The sequence below is a fragment of the Nomascus leucogenys genome, chromosome 1a (genome assembly GCF_006542625.1).
Source record: "Nomascus leucogenys isolate Asia chromosome 1a, Asia_NLE_v1, whole genome shotgun sequence".
In the NCBI taxonomy this organism is placed as follows: Eukaryota; Metazoa; Chordata; class Mammalia; order Primates; family Hylobatidae; genus Nomascus; species Nomascus leucogenys.
Window position 1 is genome coordinate 39,732,710 of NC_044381.1, and position 23,418 is coordinate 39,756,127.

General features: G+C 46.9%; 1 protein-coding gene across 1 annotated transcript in view; it reads left to right on the forward strand.

Moving 5' to 3' along the window:
* The window catches only part of FBP2 (fructose-bisphosphatase 2), a 48,610-nt gene extending 37,740 nt beyond the window's left edge, over positions 1–10,870 (forward strand). Inside the window, exons 6-7 of the mRNA XM_003260514.2 lie at positions 6,147–6,266; positions 10,458–10,870. Of these exons, the coding sequence (XP_003260562.2) occupies positions 6,147–6,266; positions 10,458–10,652 (315 nt within the window). The 3' untranslated portion in view covers positions 10,653–10,870. The remainder of the gene's footprint in view (positions 1–6,146; positions 6,267–10,457) is intronic.
* Positions 10,871–23,418: the final 12,548 nt, after the last annotated feature.

The following is a 23,418-nucleotide window of genomic DNA, read 5'->3' on the forward strand; positions in this document are numbered from 1 at the left end:
TAACCACAACGTGAGCCTGCTTGGAAACAATCAAGTGGGGAAGAATCCTCACTCCCACACACAGGTGCATGGTTCAGGGCTGCCTAACATGGAGGGAGACAGAGCCTCCCTGCTGGCTGCGGAGTTTCTGCCTCCTCCAGCCCGGTTCCTGTTCCTGCTTTATGAGCTGTGCACCTGCTGGGTGTGGACCAGACAGAAGCCCAGCTGCAGAGCGCCCAATTCCGTATCTAGACGGGAAGAGGAATACGAATCAGGCTGTTCTCAGGAATCTGCTTATTGTGGAAGGGAGGGTGGAGGGAGGAAATGAGTGAGAAAACACTGCTTCAGGGGTCTGATAATTTGTTTTGCATTCATTTTCATTTTTGACAATTGTTAGAGCATTGGACTTGCCTAATTAGCAGAAATATTTCCTTACATTTTTCACAAATTCCACCTGTTGGTGCAGTGCCAAGTGTGAGCTATAAAATTGGAGTTATTAAAAAAGATGGTGACCATGAATTATGAAGGAGGTGACTAATCATTAAAATAGTCATCATTTTATTTATTTATTTAACTTTATTTTATTTATTTATGTATGTATTTATTTGTATTTTAAGATGGAGTTTCGCTCTTGTTGCCAAGACTGAAGTGCAGTGGTGCGATCTCGGCTCACTGCAACCTCCGCCTCCCTGGTTCAAGCGATTCTCCTGCCTCAGCCTCCCGAGTAGCTGGGATTACAGGCTCCCGCCACCATGCCCAGCTAATATTTTGTATTTTTAGTAGAGATGGGATTTCACCATGTTGGTCAGGCTGGTCTTGAATGCCTGATCACAGGTGATCCACCTGCCTTAGCCTCCCAAAGTGCTGGGATTACATACAGGCGTGAACCACCATGCCAGGTCCATTGTTTTATTTTTAGTTGACATATAATAATTGTACATATTTATGGGATACATAGTGATGTTTCATTATGTATAATATATAGTGATCAGATCAGTATAATTAGGAAGTCCATCATCTCAAACATTTATCATTTCTTTGTGTTGGGAACATTCAATATCCTCCTTCTAGCTTTTTGAAAATATGTCATATATTATTGTTAACTATATTCATCCTACAGTGGTTTAGAACACTGTAACATATTCCTGTGATGCAGGTGTAATTTTATTTTATTTTCTACACTTTTATTTTAGATTCAGTTGTAGTTGTGCAGGTTTGTTATATAAGTAAACTCCCGTCATGGGGGTTTGCTGTACAGATTGTTTTGTCTCCCAGGTACTAAACCTGGTATCCAATACTTACCTTTTCTGCCCCTCCCCCTCCTCCCTCCCTCCACCCTCAAGTAGGCCCCAGTGTCTGTTGTTTCCCTCTTTGTGTCCATGTGTTCTCATCATTTAGCTCCTACTTATAAGTGAGAACATGTAGCATTTGGTTTCCTATTTCTGTGTTAGTTTACTTAAGATAATTAGGCCTTCAGCTTCACCCATGTTCCTGCAAAAACATGGTCTCATTCTTCTTTATGGCTGGATAGTATTCCATTGTGTATATGTAGCACATATCTTTATCCAGTCTACCACTGATGGGCATTTAGGTTGATTCCATATCTTTGCTATTGTGAATAGTGTTGCAGTGAACATACATGTGCATGTGTCTTTACAATAGAATGATTTCTATTCCTTTGGGTATATACCCAGTAATGGGATGACTGGGTCAAATGGGATGGCTGCTTTTAGCTGTTTGAGAGATCATTACGCTGCTTTCCACAATGGTTGAACTGATTTACACTCCCACCAACAACGCATAAACATTCCCTTTTCTCTGCAACCTCGCCAGTATCTGTTATATTTTGATTTTTTAATAATTGTCATTCTGACTGGTGTGAGATGGTATCTCATTTGGGTTTTCATTTGCATTTCTCTAACAATCAGTGATACTGAGCTTTTTTCATATGCTTTTTGGCTGCATGTATGTCTTCTTCTTTTTTGAGATAGAGTCTCTCTCTGTCGCCTGTGTTGGAGTGCAGTGGTGCAATCTCGGCTCACTGCAACCTCCACCTCCCGGGTTCAAGCGATTCTTCTGCCTCAGCCTCCCAAGTAGCTGGGACTACAGGCACACGCCACCATGCCTGGCTAATTTTTGTATTTTTAGTAGAGATGGGGTTTCACCAAATTGGCCAGGCTGAATATGTCTTCTTTTGAAAAGTGTCTGTTCATGTCCTTTGCCCATTTTTTAATGTTTTTTTTTTCTTACATATTTAAGTTCCTTATAGGTGCTGGATATTAGATCTTTCTCAGATGTATAGTTTGCAGAAATTTTCTTCCATTCTGTGGGTTTTCTGTTTACTCTATTGACAGTTTCTTTTGCTGTGCAGAAGCTCTTTAGTTTAATTAAATCTCATTTGGCAATTTTTGCTTTTGTTGCAATTGCTTTTGGTGTCTTTGTCATGAAATCTTTGCCCATGCCTACATCCAAAATGGTATTGCCTAGGTTGTCTTCCAGGGTTTTTATGGTTTTGGGTTTCACATTAAGTTGTTAATCCATCTTGAGTTAATTTTTGTATATGCTGTAAGGAAGTGGTCCAGTTTCAACCTTCTGCATATGGCTAGCTAGTTATCCCAGCACCATTTATTGACTAGGAAGTCATTTCCTCATTGCTTGTTTTTGTCAGCTTTGTCGAAGGCAAATGGTTGTAGGTGTATGGCCTTATTTCTGGATTCTCTATTCTGTTCCATTGGTCTATTTGTCTGTTTTTGTACCAGTGCCATGCTGTTTTGGTTATTGTAGCCCTGTAGCATAGTTTGAAGTCAAGTAATGTGATGCCTCCAGCTTTGTTCTTTTTGCTTAGGATTGCCTTGGCTATTCTGTCTCTTTATGGTTCCATATGAATTTTAAAATAGTTTTTTTTCTAGTTCTGTGAAAAATGTCATTGGTAGTTTGATAAGAATAGCACTGAATCTGTAAATTGCTTTGAGTAGTATGCCCATTTTAACAATATTGATTCCTTATATCCATGAGCATGGAATGTTTTTCCATTTGTTTGTGTCATCTTTGATTTCTTTCAGCAATGCTTTGTAGCTCTCATTGTAGAGATCTTTTACCTCCCTGGCTAGCTCTATTCCTAGGGATTTTATTATTTTTGTGGCAATTGTGAAAGGGATTATGTTCTTGATTTGGCTTTTGGCCTGGCTGTTTTGGGTGTATAGGGATGCTAATAATTTTTTTGTATGTTCATTTTGTATCTTGAAACTCTGCTGAAGTTGTTTATCAGCTTAAGGAGCTTTTGGACCAATACTATGGGGTTTTCTAGCTATAGAATTGTGTCATCTGCAAAGAGGGATAGTTTGACTTCCTATCTTCCTATTTGGATGACCTTTATTTATTTCTGTTGCCTGATTGTCCTGGCCAGAACTTCCAATACTATGCGAATAGGAGTGATGAGAGAGGGCATCCTTTTCATGTGCCAGTTTGCAAGGGGAGTGCTTCCAGCTCTTGCCCATTCAGTATAATGTTGGCTGTGGGTTTGTCATAGATGGATTTTATTATTTTGAGATATGTTCATTCAATACCTAGTTTGTTGAGAGTTTGTAACATGAAAGAGGTGTTGAATTTTATTGAAAGCCTTTTTCTGCATCTATTGAGACCATCAAGTGGTTTTTGTCTTTAGTTCATTTTACGTGATGAATCACATTTATTGATTTGCATATGTTGAACCAACCTTGCATCCCAGGGATAAAGCCTACTTGATTGTGGTGGATAAGCTTTATAATGTGCTGCTGCTGTGTATTTTGATGAGAATTTTTGCATCAATATTCATCAAGGATATTGGCCTGAATTTTTTTTTTTATTGTGTGTCTACTGGGTTTTGGTATCAGAATGATGCTGGCCTCATAGAATGAGTTGGGGAGGAGTCTTTCCTCTTTAATTTTTTTGGAACAGTTTCAGTGGAAATGTTATCAGTTCTTTATATATCTGGTAGAATTCGGCTGTGAATCTCTCTGGTCATAGGCTTTTTTTGGTTGATAGGCTATTTTTACTGATTTAATTTTGTAGTTTGTTATTGGTCTGTTCAGGGATTCAGTTTCTTCCTGGTTGTGTTAGGAGAGTGTATGTGTCCAGGAATTTATCCATTTCTTCTAGATTTTCTAGTGTGTGTACATAGAGGTGTTCACAGTAGTCTCTGATGGTTTGTATTTCTGTGGTGTCAGTGGTAGTATCCCTTTGTTATTTCTACTTGAATTTATTTGGATTGTCTCTATTTTTCTTTATTAATCTAGTGAGCAGTCTATCTTATTAGTTTTTTTTTTTTCCAAAAACAAACTCCTAGATTCACTGATATTTTGAATTTTTTTTTTTTTCCTTTTTGAGATGGAGTCTCACTCTGTCACCTAGGCTAGAGTGCAGTGGCACAATATCTTGGCTCACTGCAACCTCTGCCTCTCGGGTTCAAGCAATTCTCCTGCCTCAGCCTCCAGAATAGCTTGGATTACAGGGGCACACCACCACGCCTGGCTAAGTTTTATATTTTTAGTAGAGATGGAGTTTCACCATGTTGGTCAGGCTGTTCTCGAACTCCTGACCTCAGGTGATCCACTTGCTTTGGCCTCCCAAAGTGCTGGGATTACAGGCGTGAGCCACTGCGCCCGGCCTGAATTTTTTTTTTTTTTTTGAGATGGAGTCTTGCTCTATCGCTCAGGCTAGAGTGCAGTGGCATGATTTTGGCTCACTGCGATCTCTGTCTCCCAGGTTCAAGTGGTTCTCCTGCCTCAGCCTCCAAGTAGCTGGGATTACAAGTGACTGCCACCATACCCAGCTAATTTTTGTATTTTTAGTGGAGACGGGGTTTCACCATGTTGGCCAGGCTGGTCTGGAACTCCTGACCTCAGGTGACCCATCCTCCTCAGCCTCCCAAAGTGCTGGGATTAAAGGCATGAGCCACAGTGCCCAGTCATGAATTGTGTGTGTGTGTGTGTGTGTGTGTGTGTGAATCTCCTTCAGTTCAACTCCGATTTTGATTATTTCTTGTCTTTTGCTAGCTTTGGGGCTGGTTTGCTCTTACTTCTCTAGTTCTTTTGGTTGTGCTATTAGCTTGTTAATTTGAGACCTTTTTAACTTTTTGATGTGGGCATTTAATGCTATAAATTTTCCTCTTAACACTGCCTTACCTGTGTCCCAGAAATTCTGGTTATTTTATCTTTGTTCTCATCAGTTTTAAAGAATCTCTTTATTTCTGCCTTAATTTCCTTATTTATCCAAAAGTCATTCAGGAGCAAGTTTTTTAATTTTCATGTAATTGCATGGTTTGAGTGATTTTCTTAGTCTTGATTTCAATTTTTATTGAGCTGTGGTTGGAGAGTGGTTGGTATGAGTTCAGTTCTTTTGCATTTGCTGAGGATTTATGTCTGATTGTGTGTTCAATTTTACTGTATGTGCTGTGTGTGATGAGAAGAATGTCTATTTTGCTGGTTTTGGGTGGAGAGTTCTATAGATGTCTAACAGATCCATTTGGTCTAGTGTTGATTTGAGGTCTTGAGTATCTTCGTTAATTTTCTGCTTCAGTGGTTACTGTCAGTGAGGTGTTGAAGTCTCCCACTATTATTGTGGGGGGTCTAAGTCTCTTTGAAGGTCTCTAAGGACTTGCTTTATAAATCTGGGTGCCCCTGTGTTAGGTGCATATTATTTAGGATAGTTAGGTCTTCTTGTTGAATTGAGCCCTTTACCATTATGTAATGTCCTTCTTTGTCTTTTTTGAACTTTATTGGTTTAAAGTCTATTTTGTCTGAAATCAGGATTGCAGCCCCTGCTTTTTTCTGTTTTCTATATGTTTGGCTTCCATTCCTTTATTTTGAGCCTACAGGTGGCACTGCATGTGGGATGGGTGACTTCCTTTTTCTTTCTGTTTGTTTAGCGGCTCTTTTAAGATTGCTGCAGGATATTGTCTCATACTTTAAGCAGTCCTACATTTGGTAAGTCCAGTCACACGATAAGGTTTGAGGAGCTCATAATGAATGAAATGCACAATTATATAATCTTTTCAATTCCTACACTAGTGGGTGTAGGATAGGGGTTCAATAAGGCAGAGGTCACACCAACTGGACTTGTGACCACGAGCAGGTGCTGGCTAATCCTGAAAGCCACTGGATCTTGTCTCTTTGCTTTCTGTCTTCTAGGATGGCAGTGCTCCCTATGGGGCCAGGTATGTGGGCTCCATGGTGGCTGACGTGCACCGCACCCTGGTCTATGGAGGAATCTTCCTGTACCCAGCCAACCAGAAGAGCCCTAAGGGCAAGGTAATTCTCCCTTGTCCACTGGCTGTGCATCCGGTCAGGGAGGCAGGGGAGCTCGCTCCCCTCATGCCTGCTGTTTGGCTACTGCACTGCTTCATGGCATGTCTGTGTGGGGATGGGCAGGGGAGGAAAAATGAGCTCTGTTTTCCTTGAGTGAGTCTCCAGGCTGTGGGAGGTTTGAAGAAGAAGGCGGACAGGCTGACGTTATGTGACTGGTGATTCTCACTGGTCTTACTCCCTCCGGCCTCACACCCACCATTCACCATGAGCCAGCTGTGTGTCTCACTTTCCACAGGCTGCACCTGACTTTCAGCTTCAGCACCAGCTGATTTGGGATCATGGACCCTATAGGGAGCCTAATAAAACTTATCAACACACTTCCCAGAACAAATGCATGTAAACGTACACATTACATACACATTACAGGTTGAGGGAGTTCACTGATGCCCTGAAGTCCGCCCAAGTATCCCCTAGAGAATTTCTAAACCCCAGAATAAGAACTTCTACTCAGAACTCAGCCAATATATCTGGAAAGGTAGTTCCTGGAAGGTCTAATTGCAACTTAATGATGCAAAACTCAAAATACTTGTGTTATCAAGTGAGAACCTTATGATCCAGCTATCTTGCATAGAACCTCCCATAAAAATGCATCTGAATTTTAGCCGATCACAGAAATCGTAGGTAAGTAGTAAAATCAAATAAAGGCCTCTGCTTTCTCTGACACACCAACAACCAGCGACACATTTTTCTGTCTCTCAGAGTCACCTTGAGATTTGAATTATTCGAATGCTAAGAATCAAAGCCACGCTGAGAGATCTAACACAGCACATGAAGCCAGAGAGGTTTTAATAGGTTGGTGTATCAGGTGTTTCTCTTCATGTGAGTGCTTAGCCCAGGTGTATTCACCCACTGAACTAAGAACACCGGTAAGCCTGCAGAAGAGGGGCTGAAGGAAAGCTAAGTGCCATGGAGGACTAAGTGAGGCAAGTAGAAGACATGGACTTTCTTTTTTTTTTTTTTTTTTGAGATGGAGTCTCCCTCTGTCACCCAAGCTGGAGTGCAGTGGTGCCATCTCAGCTCACTGCAAGCTCCGCCTCCCAGGTTCACAGCATTCTCCTGCCTCAGCCTCAGAGTAGCTGGGACTACAGGCGCCCGCCATCATGCCCGGCTAATTTTTTGTATTTTTAGTAGAGACGGGATTTCACCGTGTTAGACAGGATGGTCTCGATCTCCTGACCTTGTGATCTGCCCGCCTTGGCCTTCCAAAGTGTTGGGATTACAGGCGTGAGTCACTGCACCCGGCCAAGACATGGAAATTCTTAGAACCACTCTGGTCACTTACTCAGTTACGTTGGGGAGAACATAAAGATCAGTTATTACTGATTATTCAAATGATCGTAAATGAGTCAGAAAATACCCACATGGGATCACATACTCATATCCTGTAAGCACATGTTACTCCATAGATAGATCTGAGTTTGCTGCGCATAACCACCATCCATACTGAAAGTTCTGTTGGATCCTAATCTCTGCGTTTCTGCTGTCACGGTCCCTGTGCCGACGTCTCTGTGTGTGTGTCTGTGTATGCATGTGCACACTCCTATCCTGTGCGTGCCTGCATCTGTATAGCTGTGTAGATTTAATTGCAGAGAAAGTGCAGGTCATGGCCGGGTGCAGTGGCTCATGCCTGTAATCCTAGCCCTTTGGGAGGCTGAGGCGGGTGGATCACGAGGTCAGGAGATTGAGACCATCTTGGCTAACAATGTGAAATCCCGTCTCTACTAAAAATAAAAAAAAAAAAATTAGCCGGGCATGTTGGCACGCCCCTGTAGTCCCAGCTACTCAGAAGGCTGAGGCAGGAGAATGGCGTGAACCCGGGAGGCGGAGCTTGCAGTGAGCCGAGATCGCGCCACTGCACTCCAGCCTGAGTGACAGAGCGAGACTCCATCTCAAAAAAAAAAAAAAAAAAAAAGTACAGGTCACATGTCACATGGCCTGCAGGCCAAGGTGCCATGAAGTCCTGGGCATTTTGGTATTAAATTTCCTACAACAGGGGCATCTGAGGTCAGAGCAAAAGTAGCTTGGCTCCAAGACAAGCACATTATGTACTAATGCTGAGCATTTTTTGGTTAAAGTAGTTGAATCAACAGGGTAATTGATTACAATCTGAGACTTTATTGTCTGATACCCCAAATCCCCCACATAAAAGGGGAGAAAAATGCTGAGCGCTATAAGCTGTCAAGGTGAGGGTCTCCTTGGCTAGACTGTCCTGGACAGCGTGGCCTCCAGTGTCCCTCCTGTGAGTAATGAGGGACAGAACTATCTGCCCCCAGACAGCCCGCATGCACCACAACTTTTTTACAACCTCTGGGCACCCACTACTTTAAGAGCCAGAGGTCTAGGGTGAGGGCACCTTACACTGTCTGACCAAAATGGCACTAAATACTTCCATGGAGTCTTCACTTACTTTTTCTTGAACGCCTGGATCTCCAGCCTAGACCAAAGGTATCGTGTTCCTCTCCCTAATATATATAATATATACAATAGAAAAAATATATAATAACATTATATATAAATATATAATAACATATGATATGTAAATATATAATATGATATAACATATCAATATATAATAGAAAAATAGAAAAAATTTACCATAATATATGACTGTATCTCAAAATAGTTTAAACATATCACCAAAATGGACTGGAAGAAAAGAATGGGAAGGAAAGGCTGCACACAGCTGGGTCAACCATTTTGTAAGGTGATAATGGAGAATGAACTTTTGGGAAGTTACACAGGTTGCACTGATGGGGAGAAAGGAGAAGATGATACTGAGTCATGCACAGCAGCAGGGCCTCTGGCCAGAACAACACCCTGAATCTAAGGTGATGGGGGTGTGTGTCGTGAGTCAGGCTGGGGGTGTCATGACATCATCACAGAAATAGACCTAAAAAGTCCATTCAATCCAACCCCATTCATTTCAATTCACTGCGTACTCACAGGACACAGGCAGTCTCCTGCCAGTTCTCATGTGCCTGCAGGAGGGTTAGAGAAGGTCTTCCTTCTTCTGAACAGGCTCAGCCCTGGGTCTTGTGCAGAGACTGGCAAGCAGGGCACAGGCTGATTTCAACCCAATTTCTGCCCTCGGCTGGGACCCCTCGTGCAGGAAACACAGTGGCCTTGCTTGGACACTTTCTTCGTTTTTGAGACAGGCTCTTGCTCTGTCACCTAGACTAGAGGGCAGTAGCGTGATCACAGCTCACTGCAGCCTTGAACTCCAGGGCTCAGTTGATCCTCCCACTTCAGCTTCCTGAATAGCTGGGATCACAGGTGTGCGCTACCACACCTGGTTAATTTTTAATTTTTTTGTAGAGATGGGGTCTCACTATCTCAAATGGGGTCTCAAATTCCTGGACTCAAGCGATCCTTTTGCCTCGGCCTCCCAAAATCCTGAGATTACAGGCCAGAGCCAACACTTTCTCTGTGTCGGCACTACTGAGAATACAGATAGTACAGTGACCAACTAGGATGGACAGCAGCCTAGGGAGGAAGCCAGGCATTAAAGAGGCCTCAGTGTGATGAGTGTTATAAGAGGGGAAGTACAGGACGCTATGGGAGTGCAAACGATGGGATTTCACTTAGTCTAAGGGTCAAAAGACAAGACCATTGAAACACCAGCAAACTAGTTAGAAAAGTCAAAGCTTAAGATGTGGAGTTCTTCCACACAATCCCAGCCACTATGGCTATCCTCAGAGAGATAAGCCGGCATGGTCAAGGTGACCTTACTGTCCCATCCAAGGTTGACTCTTTACCAGCCCGGAGGTCTAACATATAAAGGCTTCCACCCAGGCCTGCAGCATCAGTTTGCTACTTGTTGAACCGAGAAATAGATGCCTAGATCTCATATCTCCAAGTCAAGAGGCAGGTCTCTCATAAGCACAAGGATCACAAGATGGGTAGATACATGACTCAGTCACCTGGCCAGAGGGGCCCCCAAGGCTTCTGGATGAGTGCCATCTGATGCATCTGGCCTGCTGTAGGCTCTAAAGCTTGGGCCCACTCTTGTGAGGTGCATGGTGCACTCATGCTAGCCAGATGGAAGCGCCGCAGTACAAACTCCAGCTTTAGGGGCATGGCTCGGGACATTTGGCCACTTGCAGAGTTTACTCACCTGCCTCTGTTCCTCCACAGCTCCGGCTCCTGTATGAATGCAATCCCGTGGCCTACATCATTGAGCAGGCAGGAGGCTTGGCAACCACGGGGACCCAGCCTGTACTGGACGTGAAGCCCGAGGCAATTCACCAGCGAGTCCCCCTCATTTTGGGGTCACCAGAGGATGTGCAGGAATATCTCACCTGTGTGCAGAAAAATCAGGCAGGTAGCTAGCAAGTTTGACCCCACATGCCCTCTTCTGTTTGTCTTGCACCTTGTCTAAGGATCCTAAATGAATGATAAACAGAGATAGTAGCGATGAGTATATAAAAGGTAAATCCACCTAATCACATACAGAAGAGCAACAACAAACTGCTTACGACAGGTTTGGAAGCCACAGGCGATTCTGTGGTCAATGTGAAGGACTAGAAATAAAAACCCACATGTGGAAAGAGCGACTTTGGCTTGTCTTCTGTCAGAAACAGTGGCAAATATGGTTACAATTCTGTCAACCTACATAATTGGCGGCTGCATGCTTGTGGGCAAAGAGTACATAGATTAGTTAAGAATTTGTCAGCTGGGCGCGGTGGCTCACGCCTGTAATCCCAGCACTTTGGGAGGCCAAGGTTAGCGGATCACGAGGTCAGGAGATGGAGACCATCCTGGCTAACATGGTGAAACCCCCTCTCTACTAAAAATACAAAAAATTAGCCGGGCGTGGTGGTGGGCGCCTGTAGTCCCAGCTACTCGGGAGGCTGAGGTAGGAGAATGGCGTGAACCTGGGAGGCAGAGCTTGCAGTGAGCCGAGATCGTGCCATTGCACTCCAGCCTGGGTGACAGAGTGAGAGTCCATCTAAAAAAAAAACATTGTCTTGGTTGGCTTGAAATTTGAACCTAGTGTCTTATCCTGTAGTGATTACCTCCCTCAAACACATATAAATTTCCAACTTAATATCTTAGAAGAATATTTGTGTCTGATTTTGGATAAACTTGAGTTAGAAATCTCATGGCAATTAAATTCTGAAATTTCTGATTGAGCCTATCTTAAGAGTCTATAACTTGGATGACCAATCAGTTTGAATGGAAAATGGGGTCACTTATTGTTAAAGCCAGAAACTAAACAGAGTCAATATTTCGAAATTAACTACTTTTCTAAACCTCTTAACCTTGCATTTTCAGTTTTTGGGGAAATGTTTTAATCTATTCTAGGGACTAACTGGTATACGCTGGTTAAATGACTCGTCACTTGTCCAAATTATGTTAAGACTGGGGAGGGGGTGGCTTATGCGTCTGAAATCTCATTTTGTTTTAGGAAGAATTGCTCTGAATATCTATGGACCTGGAGGCTAAGAAAGACATTCATGAAAGATTGACAAATCAAATCAAATCCAGAAGTATTTAAAGCAAAGGTGCATCAGGAGAAAGTCAGGCTTAACCTAGAAATTCAAGAATGATTCAACACGGAAAAATCTATTACAGTAATTCATTAGGTTAGGGGGAGGCAGTGTCGGGGGTGGGAACAGGCAAGGCCCTGGAGGAAGCAAGGCTCTCTTTTCCCACTTTAGCTTGGGCAGGGTGGGGCGTACAACCCACAGGCACATTTCAACTTGGGTGTTATTCTGTACGCAACATCGTTCCTCAGTCTAGCATGGCTTGGCAGCTTTAGCAGATGCAGCAAAATCTTATTACACAACCAAAAAATTTTCACCTTCTCAAAAAGGAACAAAGATTTTCTTTGTTCTGGGAAGAATTCTGATTCTAATCAATGGGCTCTTAATGCTTTCTTAGATACTTCATCTAAAACTTATATATCATAGATCCAAACTGAAATCCTCACTTTGAAATATCTTTTGAATACCTTGATTTAGTGAGTTTGCCCCATGTAGTCTCAAGATTACACACCTAGAAGGTGAAGGCCTTGCTGGAAGCAGAGCTGAGAGGCAGCGCCTTCAATCCTGACCTCATTCGTCTGATGCACGTGGTGGATGCTCATGGAAAGATCGATTTGCCCTTTGTACGTGTTCTTAAAGCTGAGACTGTGGGTCCCTGTATATCAAAGCCAAGAACAGGGAACTAGGGGAGAGGCTGGGACTCCTGTTTCATTCTCAGAGGCTGCTTATCAACTGTTTGAAGGCATTGGTGGAATGATGCCTTGGTAACCCTTCCACCGGCAGGGTCCACAAAGACCATTAGCTGTGCTCTGCCTGAGTGATCTGAGAACGTCTTCCTCTTGGCTTCTCATGCCCTGCTGACTGACTGCCTTTCCAATTTAAATGGTGGCTTCTGTCTCAGGAGAAATCCAATTGTTCTTTCCATTTTCAAGGATTCCTGAGGACTTCACTCTGCAGATCTGGCTCCACTGGGAACCTGGGAGCATTCAGGGAGGAGGGCTGTGGGCAGATGGGCTCCAGCAACTGGAGGTGGGTCCATTAACACATCAAAAGAAGAAAAGCCATAAGGCCATGTTAATAGGCACGTTTTAAAAAGAAGACAAGCTGGCTGGGCGCAGTGGCTCAAGCCTGTAATTCCAGCACTTTGGGAGGCTGAGGCAGGTGGATCACGAGGTCAAGAGGTGGAGACCATCCTGGCCAACATGTTGAAACCCTATCTCTACTAAAAATACAAAAATTAGCTGGGCGAGGTGGCGTACATCTGTGGTCCTAGCTATTTGGGAGGCTGAGGCAGGAGAATCGCTAGAACTCAGGAGACGGAGGTTGCAGTGAGCTTAGATCATGCCACTGCACTCCAGCCTGGCAACAGAGTGAGACTCCGCCTCAAATAAATAAATAAATTAAATAAAATAAAAAAGACAAGCTGTTTCAAATCAGTGGGAAAGAATGACTGGTGTGAAGGTAATTAGCTAGTCATTTGGGAAAATAAATAAAGCTTGACCCTAAAGTAGATTCCAGATGGATTATAGAAGTAAGCATTAAAAGTATAAAGCTGTTAAAAAAGATACAGGGGAGCATATTTTGACCTTAAATGGGACCAAAATACACAGAACAAATGATATACAAGAAAGAATGATGTAACTACATCAAAGTAAAAACAACACACCACAAAGTTAAAAGACAATTGATAGGTGAGAAGAAAATATTTGCAACATACGACAAAAAATGAGCAGCAAGAATCACACACGTTAAGAGGAAAAAGATAGGCCGGGCGTGGTGGCTCATGCCTGTAATTCCTGCACTTTGGGAGGCCGAGGTGGGTGGATCACGAGGTCAAAAGAGTGAGATCATCCTGGCCAACATGCTGAAACCCCGTCTCTACTAAAAATACAAAAATTAGCTGGGCGTGGTGGCATGTGCCTCTAGTCCCAGCTACTTGGGAGGCTGAGGCAGGAGAATTGCTTCAACCCCGGAGGCAGAGGTGGCAGTGAGCGGCGATCGGGCCACTGCACTCCAGCCTGGCCACAGAGCGAGACTCTGTCTCAAAACAAACAAAGAGGAAAAAGATAAACTATCCATAGAGAAATTAACTAAAGCTATGAAACTGCAAAAGTTTATTTAGTAAATGGTCCTGGCACAACTGGCTATTTTCCTGGAAGTAGAGAATGTGGACTCCTAGTCCCTACATAACCCCCAAATAAGTGGATAAAATGTATTAAACATAAAACAAAAACCAGTATGTATCTCGAATGAGAATTTAGAAGAATGTATTTTTAAATTAACTTGGGACAAAGAAAGGCTTTTTTTTTTTTTTTTTTTGATGGAGTCTCGCTCTGTCGCCCAGGCTGGAGTGCAGTGGCACGATCTCCACTCAATGCAAGCTCTGCCTCCTGGTTTCACGCCATTCTCCTGCCTCAGCCTCCCCGAGTAGCTGGGACTACAGGCGCCCGCCACCACGCCCGGCTAATTTTTGTATTTTTAGTAGAGACGGGGTTTCACCATGTTAGCCAGGATGGTCTTGATCTCCTGACCTCGTGATCCGCCCGCCTGGGCCTCCCAAAGTGCTGGGATTACAGGCATAAGCCACTGCGCCCGGCCAAAGAAAGGCTTTTAAACCAAGATAGAAATCTCTAGGATTTTTTCCAACGTACTTCTTTGACAACCTAAAATATCTGTAAATTTTTTTCTGACAAATAAATTCAAAAAACAAAGCTGAAGGGTGAAATAGACTGGGGAAAGAAGCCTTCTCAATGCCTTTGACAGATAAAATGTTAATATCCATAATATCCACAAAGCTTTCCAAAACTGGTTAAAAAAAAAAGGGTCCCCCACCCCCTCCCCCCACATCCGCAGCCATCCGGGCCGGGACCGGCCACCCTGAGCCGCCGTCCCGGCCCCTTGGACCCGCGGCCTGAGCCCGGGCCGGCCCGCTAGGGCCCCGATCCCCGGCCCACGAGTGCCTCGCCCGGCCCTGCCGGGCTGCTGGGTGAGGGTGGGGAGGGCAGGGCCGGACTATGCAGGCCCCGCGGGCTGGGAGGGCCCCGGTTCGTCGCCGCGAAATGCCACCCCAGCCTGACCCGAGGAGGCCCGGCGGCCCACAGGCTCAGGCACCAGGGCTCCCGGCCCGCCGCCCCCTCCCCCGGCCGCCGGGAAGTGACACGTTGTTCTTTGGCACTGGCCAGAGCTGCGCAGGGAGGGCGCAGGGGCGGGAGGCGGTGACGGCCGGCAGGGAGGAGACCCCGGCCACGCCCGTCCTCCGGGCCGACCCTCACTTGCCTGAAACCGGCTCTTCGATGGCCGCTGCCCGCCTTTCCTTTTAGGGCCTGACTCCCGCCCTTCCTGGCCCGGGAATTCTATCCTATACAATTCTATTACTGAATTGTAATTGTTCCTTATGTATTCTAGATACAAATCCCTTGTGTTCATCAGGGTTGCAGGATACAAGATCATTATACAAAAATCAATGGTATTTGACACACTTTAACTGAATACTACATACTTACAATGAACAATCAGAAAATGAAGAAGGCAACTTCATTTGTCATAGCATCAACAAGAATAAAATACTTAGTAATAAATTTAAGAAGTGCAAAACTTGTACTCTGCAAACTATAAAACATTGTTGAAAGAAATGAAAGATCTAAATAAATGTAAAAGTATCCCATGATCACGGAACGAAGGCTTAACATTGTTAAGATGGTGGTCCTCCCTACTCATCTACAGATTTAACTTCATCCCTGTCAGAATCCCAGATGAGTTCTTTGTAAAATCGACAAGCTGACTCTCAAATTCATATGGAATTGCAAGGGACTAAGAATAGCCGAAATAATCTTTTGAAAATGAGGAACAAAGTAGGAGAACTCATACTTACTGACTTTAAAACTTACTGCAAGACAATGGTAATAAGGACAATATAATACTGGCAGAAGGATAGATGTATAGACCAGTGGGATAGAATTGAGAGTCAGATATGAACCCATACATATATAACCAACTGATTTTTGACAAGGGTGCCAAGATTATTCAGTAGGGAAAGAAGTTTGAAAACTGGCACAGGGACAACTAGATATGTAAACATATGCAAAACCTGGAGTAGGACCTTTACCTAACACCATATACAAAAACTATGGATACAAAAAAAATGGATCAAATGGATCCATTTTGAGCCAATCCACATAAATGTAAGGACTAAAACTATAAAATCCTGAGACACAAACATAGGAATAAATTGTCATGACCTTGGATTTGGCAAAGTTTTCTTAAATATGAGAGCAGCAACAAGAATAAAAATTGATGAATTGGACTTCATCAAAATTAAACATTTTTGCACTTCAAAGGACACCATCAAGAAAGTGAAAAGACAACCCACAAGATGGAAGAAAATACTTGCAAATCATGTATAGCACTTTTTGATGGTAAACTTGAGGAAGACATTTATTTTTTATTTTTTATTTTTATTATACTTTTAGTTCTAGGGTACATGTGCACAATGTGCAGGTTTGTTACATATGTATACATGTGCCATGTTGGTGTGCTGCACCCATTAACTCGTCATTTACATTAGGAATATTTCCTAATGCTGTCCCTCCCCCCTCCCCCCACCCCACGACAGGCCCCAGTGTGTGATGTTCCCCTTCCTGTGTCCAAGTGTTCTCATTGTTCAATTCCCACCTATGAGTGAGAACATGCGGTGTTTGGTTTTCTGTCCTTGCGATAGTTTGCTGAGAATGATGGTTTCCAGCTTCATCCATGTCCCTACAAAGGACATGAACTCATCCTTTTTTATGGCTGCATAGTATTCCATGGTGTTTATGTGCCACATTTTCTTAATCCAGTCTGTCATTGATGGACATTTGGGTTGGTTCCAAGTCTTTGCTATTGTGAATAGTGCCACAATAAACATACGTGTGCACGTGTCTTTATAGCAGCATGATTTATAATCCTTTGGGTATATACCCAGTAATGGGATGGCTGGGTCAAATGGTATTTCTAGTTCTAGATCCTTGAGGAATCGCCACACTGGAGGAAGACATTTATTTTTTATCTCTTACCTACACAGCAGTAACATCCTAAAATCTCTCTCCCTGCCTCTTTTTGCCATTCTTTAAATCTTTTCTCACTTACTTTTCAGATTTAATATTTAATACATGGCAACACTGCCTGTAGTCCCAGCTATGGGGGAGGCTGAGGCAAGAGGATGGCTTGAGCCCAGGAGATGGTTAGATTAGAAAGCAGGGATAATGAGATCAATCAAAGGGGTCCTCAGGACACTAGTCACAGTGTTTGTACTAATACCAGAACTCGTTTTTCAGGCATTTCTAGTGTGATCAGATGGCAAAGAACAAGCATATATATATATATACACACATACATATGTGTGTGTATATATATGTGTGTGTGTATATATATATATGTATATATGTCAGTTGCCAGGACTGCTGGGCAAGCCTGGGAAAGAGAGTACCTGGGGAATGCAGCCTCCTGCTCCCCTGTGCCCTCTTTGAGCCTAATGATCACTTGATGTGGTACTATATAATCACATCCAGTTTACCCTCTGAAATTCCTTGATTGTTCTTTTCTATATCCTTGACGCTGTCCTTTTACAGACCAAATGATCTTATCTGGAATACTACAACAGTTTTCTTTTCTCAGTGCTTTTAGAATAACCTGTCAAAAACTCATCTGACTGTAGTACTACCTGCTTACAACCTTTTAATTACTCCCCATTCCCTGCCGGGCTGTGTAGCTCACTTGAGCTCTGCTAGGTGGTGAGGGAATCTGGGTCCTTTTTCTGGTATTTGAATTCAGTGCTACACAGGTTACTGGCTGGGTTGACAATCTCAAATTGTAAATCATGAGTATTCTATGTAGATAGTTTGTCATGATTTACAATAAAACATTGACATTTGTGTCAAAGATCATGGTGATGTGAGGTTGGGTACTGTCTGTGAGAATTAATTGAGGAAATTTAAATTATGTGGTTTTATTCACATATAGTGTATAACAACTAGTTAAGGGATAGACGTCTTCTTATCTGACTTTAAAGTAGCTAAGAGTGGATCATTGTGATTGTTAAAGTTCTGGGAACCATGGCTATTTTCTGAAAATACCTCAGTGATGACAAATAAATGACTACCAGCCTGTCGTAACATTAGGACTCCAGTTCATCCCTTTGCTTCATAAATGTGTCTTTTCCTTTTGTATATATTTGCTTTAGTATAGAAAATAGGTTTTCTTGATTAGAAATCTAAGGAGAATAAATTGAAAACTGGAGATTTTTCTATTGCTTTGAATTACTAAAAGTTAGTGTAATTTGGCAGTATATCCCTGTGCCATTATTGTCTCTCCGGTAAGTAGATGGTAGGCCTTTGGGTGATAATATTTTTTCCTATTTTGCTTATTTAATGGGCATGTGTTTGTATTAAAAAGGGGAAATAAACAGGAATGTAGAAGATGTTAACTAATCGTGAAAGTTATTGGGAAGGGTTACGTAATTTAAAAGTTGGCCAGGCATGGCAACACTGCGTGTAGTCCCAGCTATGGGGGAGGCTGAGGCAAGAGGATGGCTTGAGCCCAGGGGATGGAGGTTACGGTGAGCTATGATTGTGCCAGTGCACTTCAGTCTGAGGGACAGAGCCGGATCCTCTCTCAGAAAAACCTAGACAATGACAAACAGAGAGAGGAGCCTGGAGGGATTGAGCTATATTAGTGTCCGGGGGCTGCTGTAATGATGGCTTACAACATCAGGAATTTATTCCCTCACAGTTCTGGAGGCCACAAGTCCAAAATCAAGGTGTGGGCAGAAATGCGCTCCCTCTGCAGACTCTTGGGGAGGATCCTTGCTTCTTCCAGCTCTGCGACTGTGGTGCCTGCAGCCACTGGAACCAGCTCTGCATGGCTCAGACCTGGTGATGAGGACACAGCTTCTCAGGTGGGCAGCCACATCCCCAGGGGCAGCCTGTGGGCCTGTGGCAGGGTGGGGGCAGGCAGGGCAGGGGCTCCCCATGGTTGTGCCTGAGCTCCTGGGGCTTGTGGAGAAAGACGGGTGGACGCACACATACTGCAGCTCCCTGGATCTGAGACTTGGTTTCCCTACCTGTGAAATGGGCACCCATGGCAGCTCAGAAGTGTCTGGGAGCATCCCCTGTGGCGGAAGGTGGAGGGGGGCTGCTGGGGCACAGTCATGGGAGACCCCAGTCCCCCTCCCCATGTGCTTCCCTCAGTGCTCCCTGATGCCAGCAGAGCTGTCCCCGAAAAGAGAGGGGCGTTCCTGTGAGTTCCTTGTGTGGGGGATGGGTCACAGAGACTCCCCAAGTGCAGGGCAGGGTGGAGGGAGGCTGAGGGGTGGTTGAAAGGCCAGGAGACGAGCTCTCTCGAGTTCCTCGGGTCTGGGTGGCCTGGGGAGCATCCGTTTGGGCAGGCAGCTGGCGGAGCTGGTGGCTGAGCCACTGTGGCTCGGGGTCCCCATGCCAGGCCGGAGTAGGGTGGGCAGGGACAGCGGAGTGTGAGTGTACGGGGCAGGACAGCGTGTCTCCTGGACAGAAACAGCCCTGGTCACTCATGGCTGCAGCATAGCCATGGCGACAAGAAAGTGCTGCTGTAGGCCAGGCGCGGTGGCTCACGCTTGTAATCCCAGCACTTTGGGAGGCCGAGGTGGGCGGATCACGAGGTCAGGAGATCAAGACCACGGTGAAACCCCGTCTCTACTAAAAATACAAAAAAATTAGCCGGGCGTGGTGGCGGGCGCCTGTAGTCCCAGCTACTTGGAGAGGCTGAGGCAGGAGAATGGCGTGAACCCGGGAGGCGGAGCTTGCAGTGAGCCGAGAAAGTGCTGCTGTACATTGTGCCCCTGGGGCTGGCTCCCAATGGACACCCAATAGCATCTCCCCCACTGTACTGTGGGATGCTGGCAGGGGTGCTGGGCACTGGGGGAAGAGCCTTGGCAAGCCCTTCCCTCCCTGGGCATCAGACCTTGGGCTCCTGGATGCCTGGGTTCATGTGGCCAATTTTTCCCGTGGAAGATGTTTAGGGTGTTCCCAGAAAATGGCGAGGGCCCTAGGGGGTCAGGATTGTATTATTAAACCCAGAAAGTCTGGGATTCCATTTTTAGCACAAGTCAGGCAGCCCATGCGTCCCAGCCCAGCGGCCAGCCTGTGTAGAGGGGAGTGGGGGCCTGAAGGAGTGAGGCTCCTGTTACCTCAGCCACCACTGCAGCCAGCCAGCATGGCCAGTGTGGGCTGGACAGTGGGCACTGCACCAGGGGCACTGGCGCTGACCTTGAGCCATGCATCTGATGCCTGTGAGAGTGATCTCTAGGAACCACTGTACAAGGGGGCAGATGAGGGAACCCTGACATGGGACAGCCGAGGGTGACCCCAACACGGAGGGGGGCAGCTGTGTCCAGGCTCCACTGGATTCCGCAGAGGACAGAACACAGCTCTGACTCTAGGGTGTGGGGTCACTGAGGGTTAGGACAGGCTGGGGTTGGGAGAAGGCCATGCTGCAGCTGGGGCACATCCCACCTGCACCCCTCAGATGGCAGGGCCTGGCCCTCTCCATCCCCACCCTGACCCGGTCAATAATAGCCATGGGCCAGCAGCCCCCAGCAACCCCTCCCTCCCTGAACTGCTGGGGACAGGAGGTATCAGTGTCTTCCAGGCGAGAGCTGCTGGAGCCTTCTTTATCCTTGTGCTAGAAGCCCAGGGTGGCTGGGCTGTGGGCCTAGTGTGGGGAGAGGGGCCTGAGAACAGCCCAGGGTGGGTGTCCACTTTCCTGCCCACTGTGGAGGACTGAATCACCCCTGGCCACTCTCCCAATCCCCAGGAGCCCAGATGCTTCCTGGAGGAAGCCACACCTGATCTCAAAGCCAGAGTTCCTCCATGGGTAGGAACTCAAGGCCAGGCCAACAGGGACTCCACAGAGGGGCCTGTGGGTTAGCAGCAGCTGCCAGTGTCCAGATGGCCTCAGGGGTGGGGGTTGGACAATCTGGAGGTCAGCAGGGAATTCAGCATGAGGAGATGGCCCTTAGGGTTCTGGCCCAGCAGCCCCAAGTGCTGGCTCTGCACTGAGTCATGAAGCTTGCAGGCCAGGGGCGCGCTGGCCTCTCTCTAGCTGGGAGTGACCTCCATCACTGCTGTCATTAGCCTCCCCTGCATCAACCTGTCCTTGGGGTAGGAGCACAGTGGGTGCAGGGACCCTCAGGCCTCAATTTTCCCTGCTGTAAAATGCATGTGATGGTGAGGCTGTCATGAGGCCTGAAGGAGTTAAAATGTGCCATGTGCTCAGGATGGCACCTAGCTCGGCGCCTCCTCGCCTGGTGCCACCATCTGGCATCAGAGATGAAACACTTCTCCCAGGCCCCCTCCCCTGGCACCCCCCACACTCAGCTCTCCATCAGCCACCCCCTCCAGGGTGGGACAAGGAGGTCCTGAGCCTGAGGGGGACCCGACCGGGCTGGGCAGCACCACCTGGGCCTGGGTGATAATGGGAGCCTGAGTGTGGGGTCTGCGTGGAGGGAGCCATTGTCTCTTGGACCTCTTGATGGCTACTTCCCTAGAGTCCGGGAGAAGCACTGCTGCTCAAGAGGGGACAGTGCCAGCAGCTCCCTCTGGGGCTGGGGTGGGTACAGCATGGTGGGGCCTCACCCCCACCCACCTCCCATGGAGGTTCCTGGCTCTCCTGGGGGACTCCTTGCTACTGTGCTGAGGCTGGCACCAGGGCTGACCAGGCCCAGGATGGTGTTGGACCACCTGCATCCCCCTGCAGCAGGCAGGGAGGGCTCTGCAGCCACCCCCCCCATACCTGACCCCTCCCTGGCCATCGTGTCTAGGGTGGCAGGGAGTGAAGCCCCCACCCAACAACCTCCCCCAGCTCAGGGGCCTTTGAGTTCACCAGCATCTGCCTCACTGCAGGTTTCCCCCGTGCTGGGGGTGATTGCAGGGAGATGGTTCTTTGGTGTTCCCTGGGCAGGTCATTGCCTCAGCCCCTGCCTGGTATCCTGGAGCAGCTTTGAGGAGCTACATGGATAGGACATGAACTGTCTGCAGCCCCCAGGTGAGGCTTGGCTGCTGTGTCTCACTGCCTCTGCTCCTGCTGTCAAAGCCCCATGGTAACAGCATCCAGGGTGAATTTAAATGGCACCCCAAAGAATAAGAGTGGGCCTGGTTGTCACTGTAGTGACTGGTGGCTTGCAACAAGTAGTGTGGCTTCTGTGGTGACGGCAAGTGACATTTCCCCCTGAATCTGCACTGGAGAGAAGGCCCTGGAAGCTTTCGGGCTCACCCTCCAGGGTCTGGGTCTGCATCTCTGAGAGTGGTCAGGTGGGCAGAAGAATGCTCGCTGCCTGGCAGTCGGGTTTGGAGCTGGGGAGGGCTGGGCCTGGTTAGCAATGAGCCTATTGCAGTGAACCAGAGCTCAAGATAAAGTGAGAGGCCCAGCCCAGACACCTCCTGCCCTGGTCTCAGCCCCTGTGCCTTGGCCTGTGCGGTGGAAGTCAGGCTCCGTCCTCCAGGGAGCCCTCCCTGCCCTGCCTACTCACACACAGCCTCTCCCAGATTTCTCCCTATCCAGGCTGAGTAGGATTCCCAAGAAGCCTCCTCCCTGAGGCAACTGCCTGCAGTCAACATTATCACCTTCCCCAGTGAACGGCAGTAGTGTTTTTCGCCTTCAGCAGTGGCCTCTGAAGGGGTCCTAGCAGGTGGGGGAGAGAGGTCTGAGTTAGCCCCACGTGAAAGGCAGCCCATGCCTCTCCTCCTAGCAATCCCCAGCAGCAGCTTCCTCCTGGCTGACCCCACCTAGCTCACAGAGCTGCCTAGCTGGGTGTCCTTGTGGTTGATTGGGGGGAAGGGACTGTTATCTCCCAGTCCCCTCCAGGCTGAGACAAGAGCCCTGTGGGCCTGGATCTTGGAGATGGGACCCCCACCCACATGCTCTCCTGGTGGACGCCCACCCTGGGCTGTTCTCAGGCCCCTCTCCCCACACTGGGCCCCCACCCAGGAGGGAACTCCATGTACTCCTGTCGATCTGTCCATCTGAGCCTCAGGGGTCCTGGGCACTGAGAGTTGGGCTGCGCTGGGCTGGGCTGAGCTTGGGTACGCACTGTCATTGGCGACAGAGAGGGGATGCTGAAGTGGGCGCTTCTGGGTGGGGCCTGCCTGGAGGATCACCCCAGCAGGTGCACCCAGCAGCCAGACGAGTTTCTAGCAGAGTAAGCGCCCTGTCCACAGGCGTATGTGAGCTGAGGCTGGGGACCTGGAGGTGCAGGGGGAGGAGTTGGGGAGATGCAGAGGTCTCAAAGATGTCCCAAGGCCCTAAGACCCTGGTGAAGGAATGGAGGAGCCAGCACTGGTGGGGAGGGGGAGCTGGATGGCCTGGCTCTGAGCTGGACACATGGTCTGTGCCCACACCTGAGCTGTGCTGTGGAGCCCCAGTCCCCACCTGGGCATGTCCTGTCCTCTGAGGCACAGGGATTCCTGGTCCTCGGCTCTGACCCCTCGTCTCCCACTGTTGGGATGATGAGTCCATAGGCAGAGCCAGCCTCACGGGGGACCCAAAGGCCAGTTCAGATGGACAGCAAATCGAGGTCCCACCGGGCACACACACACACACTG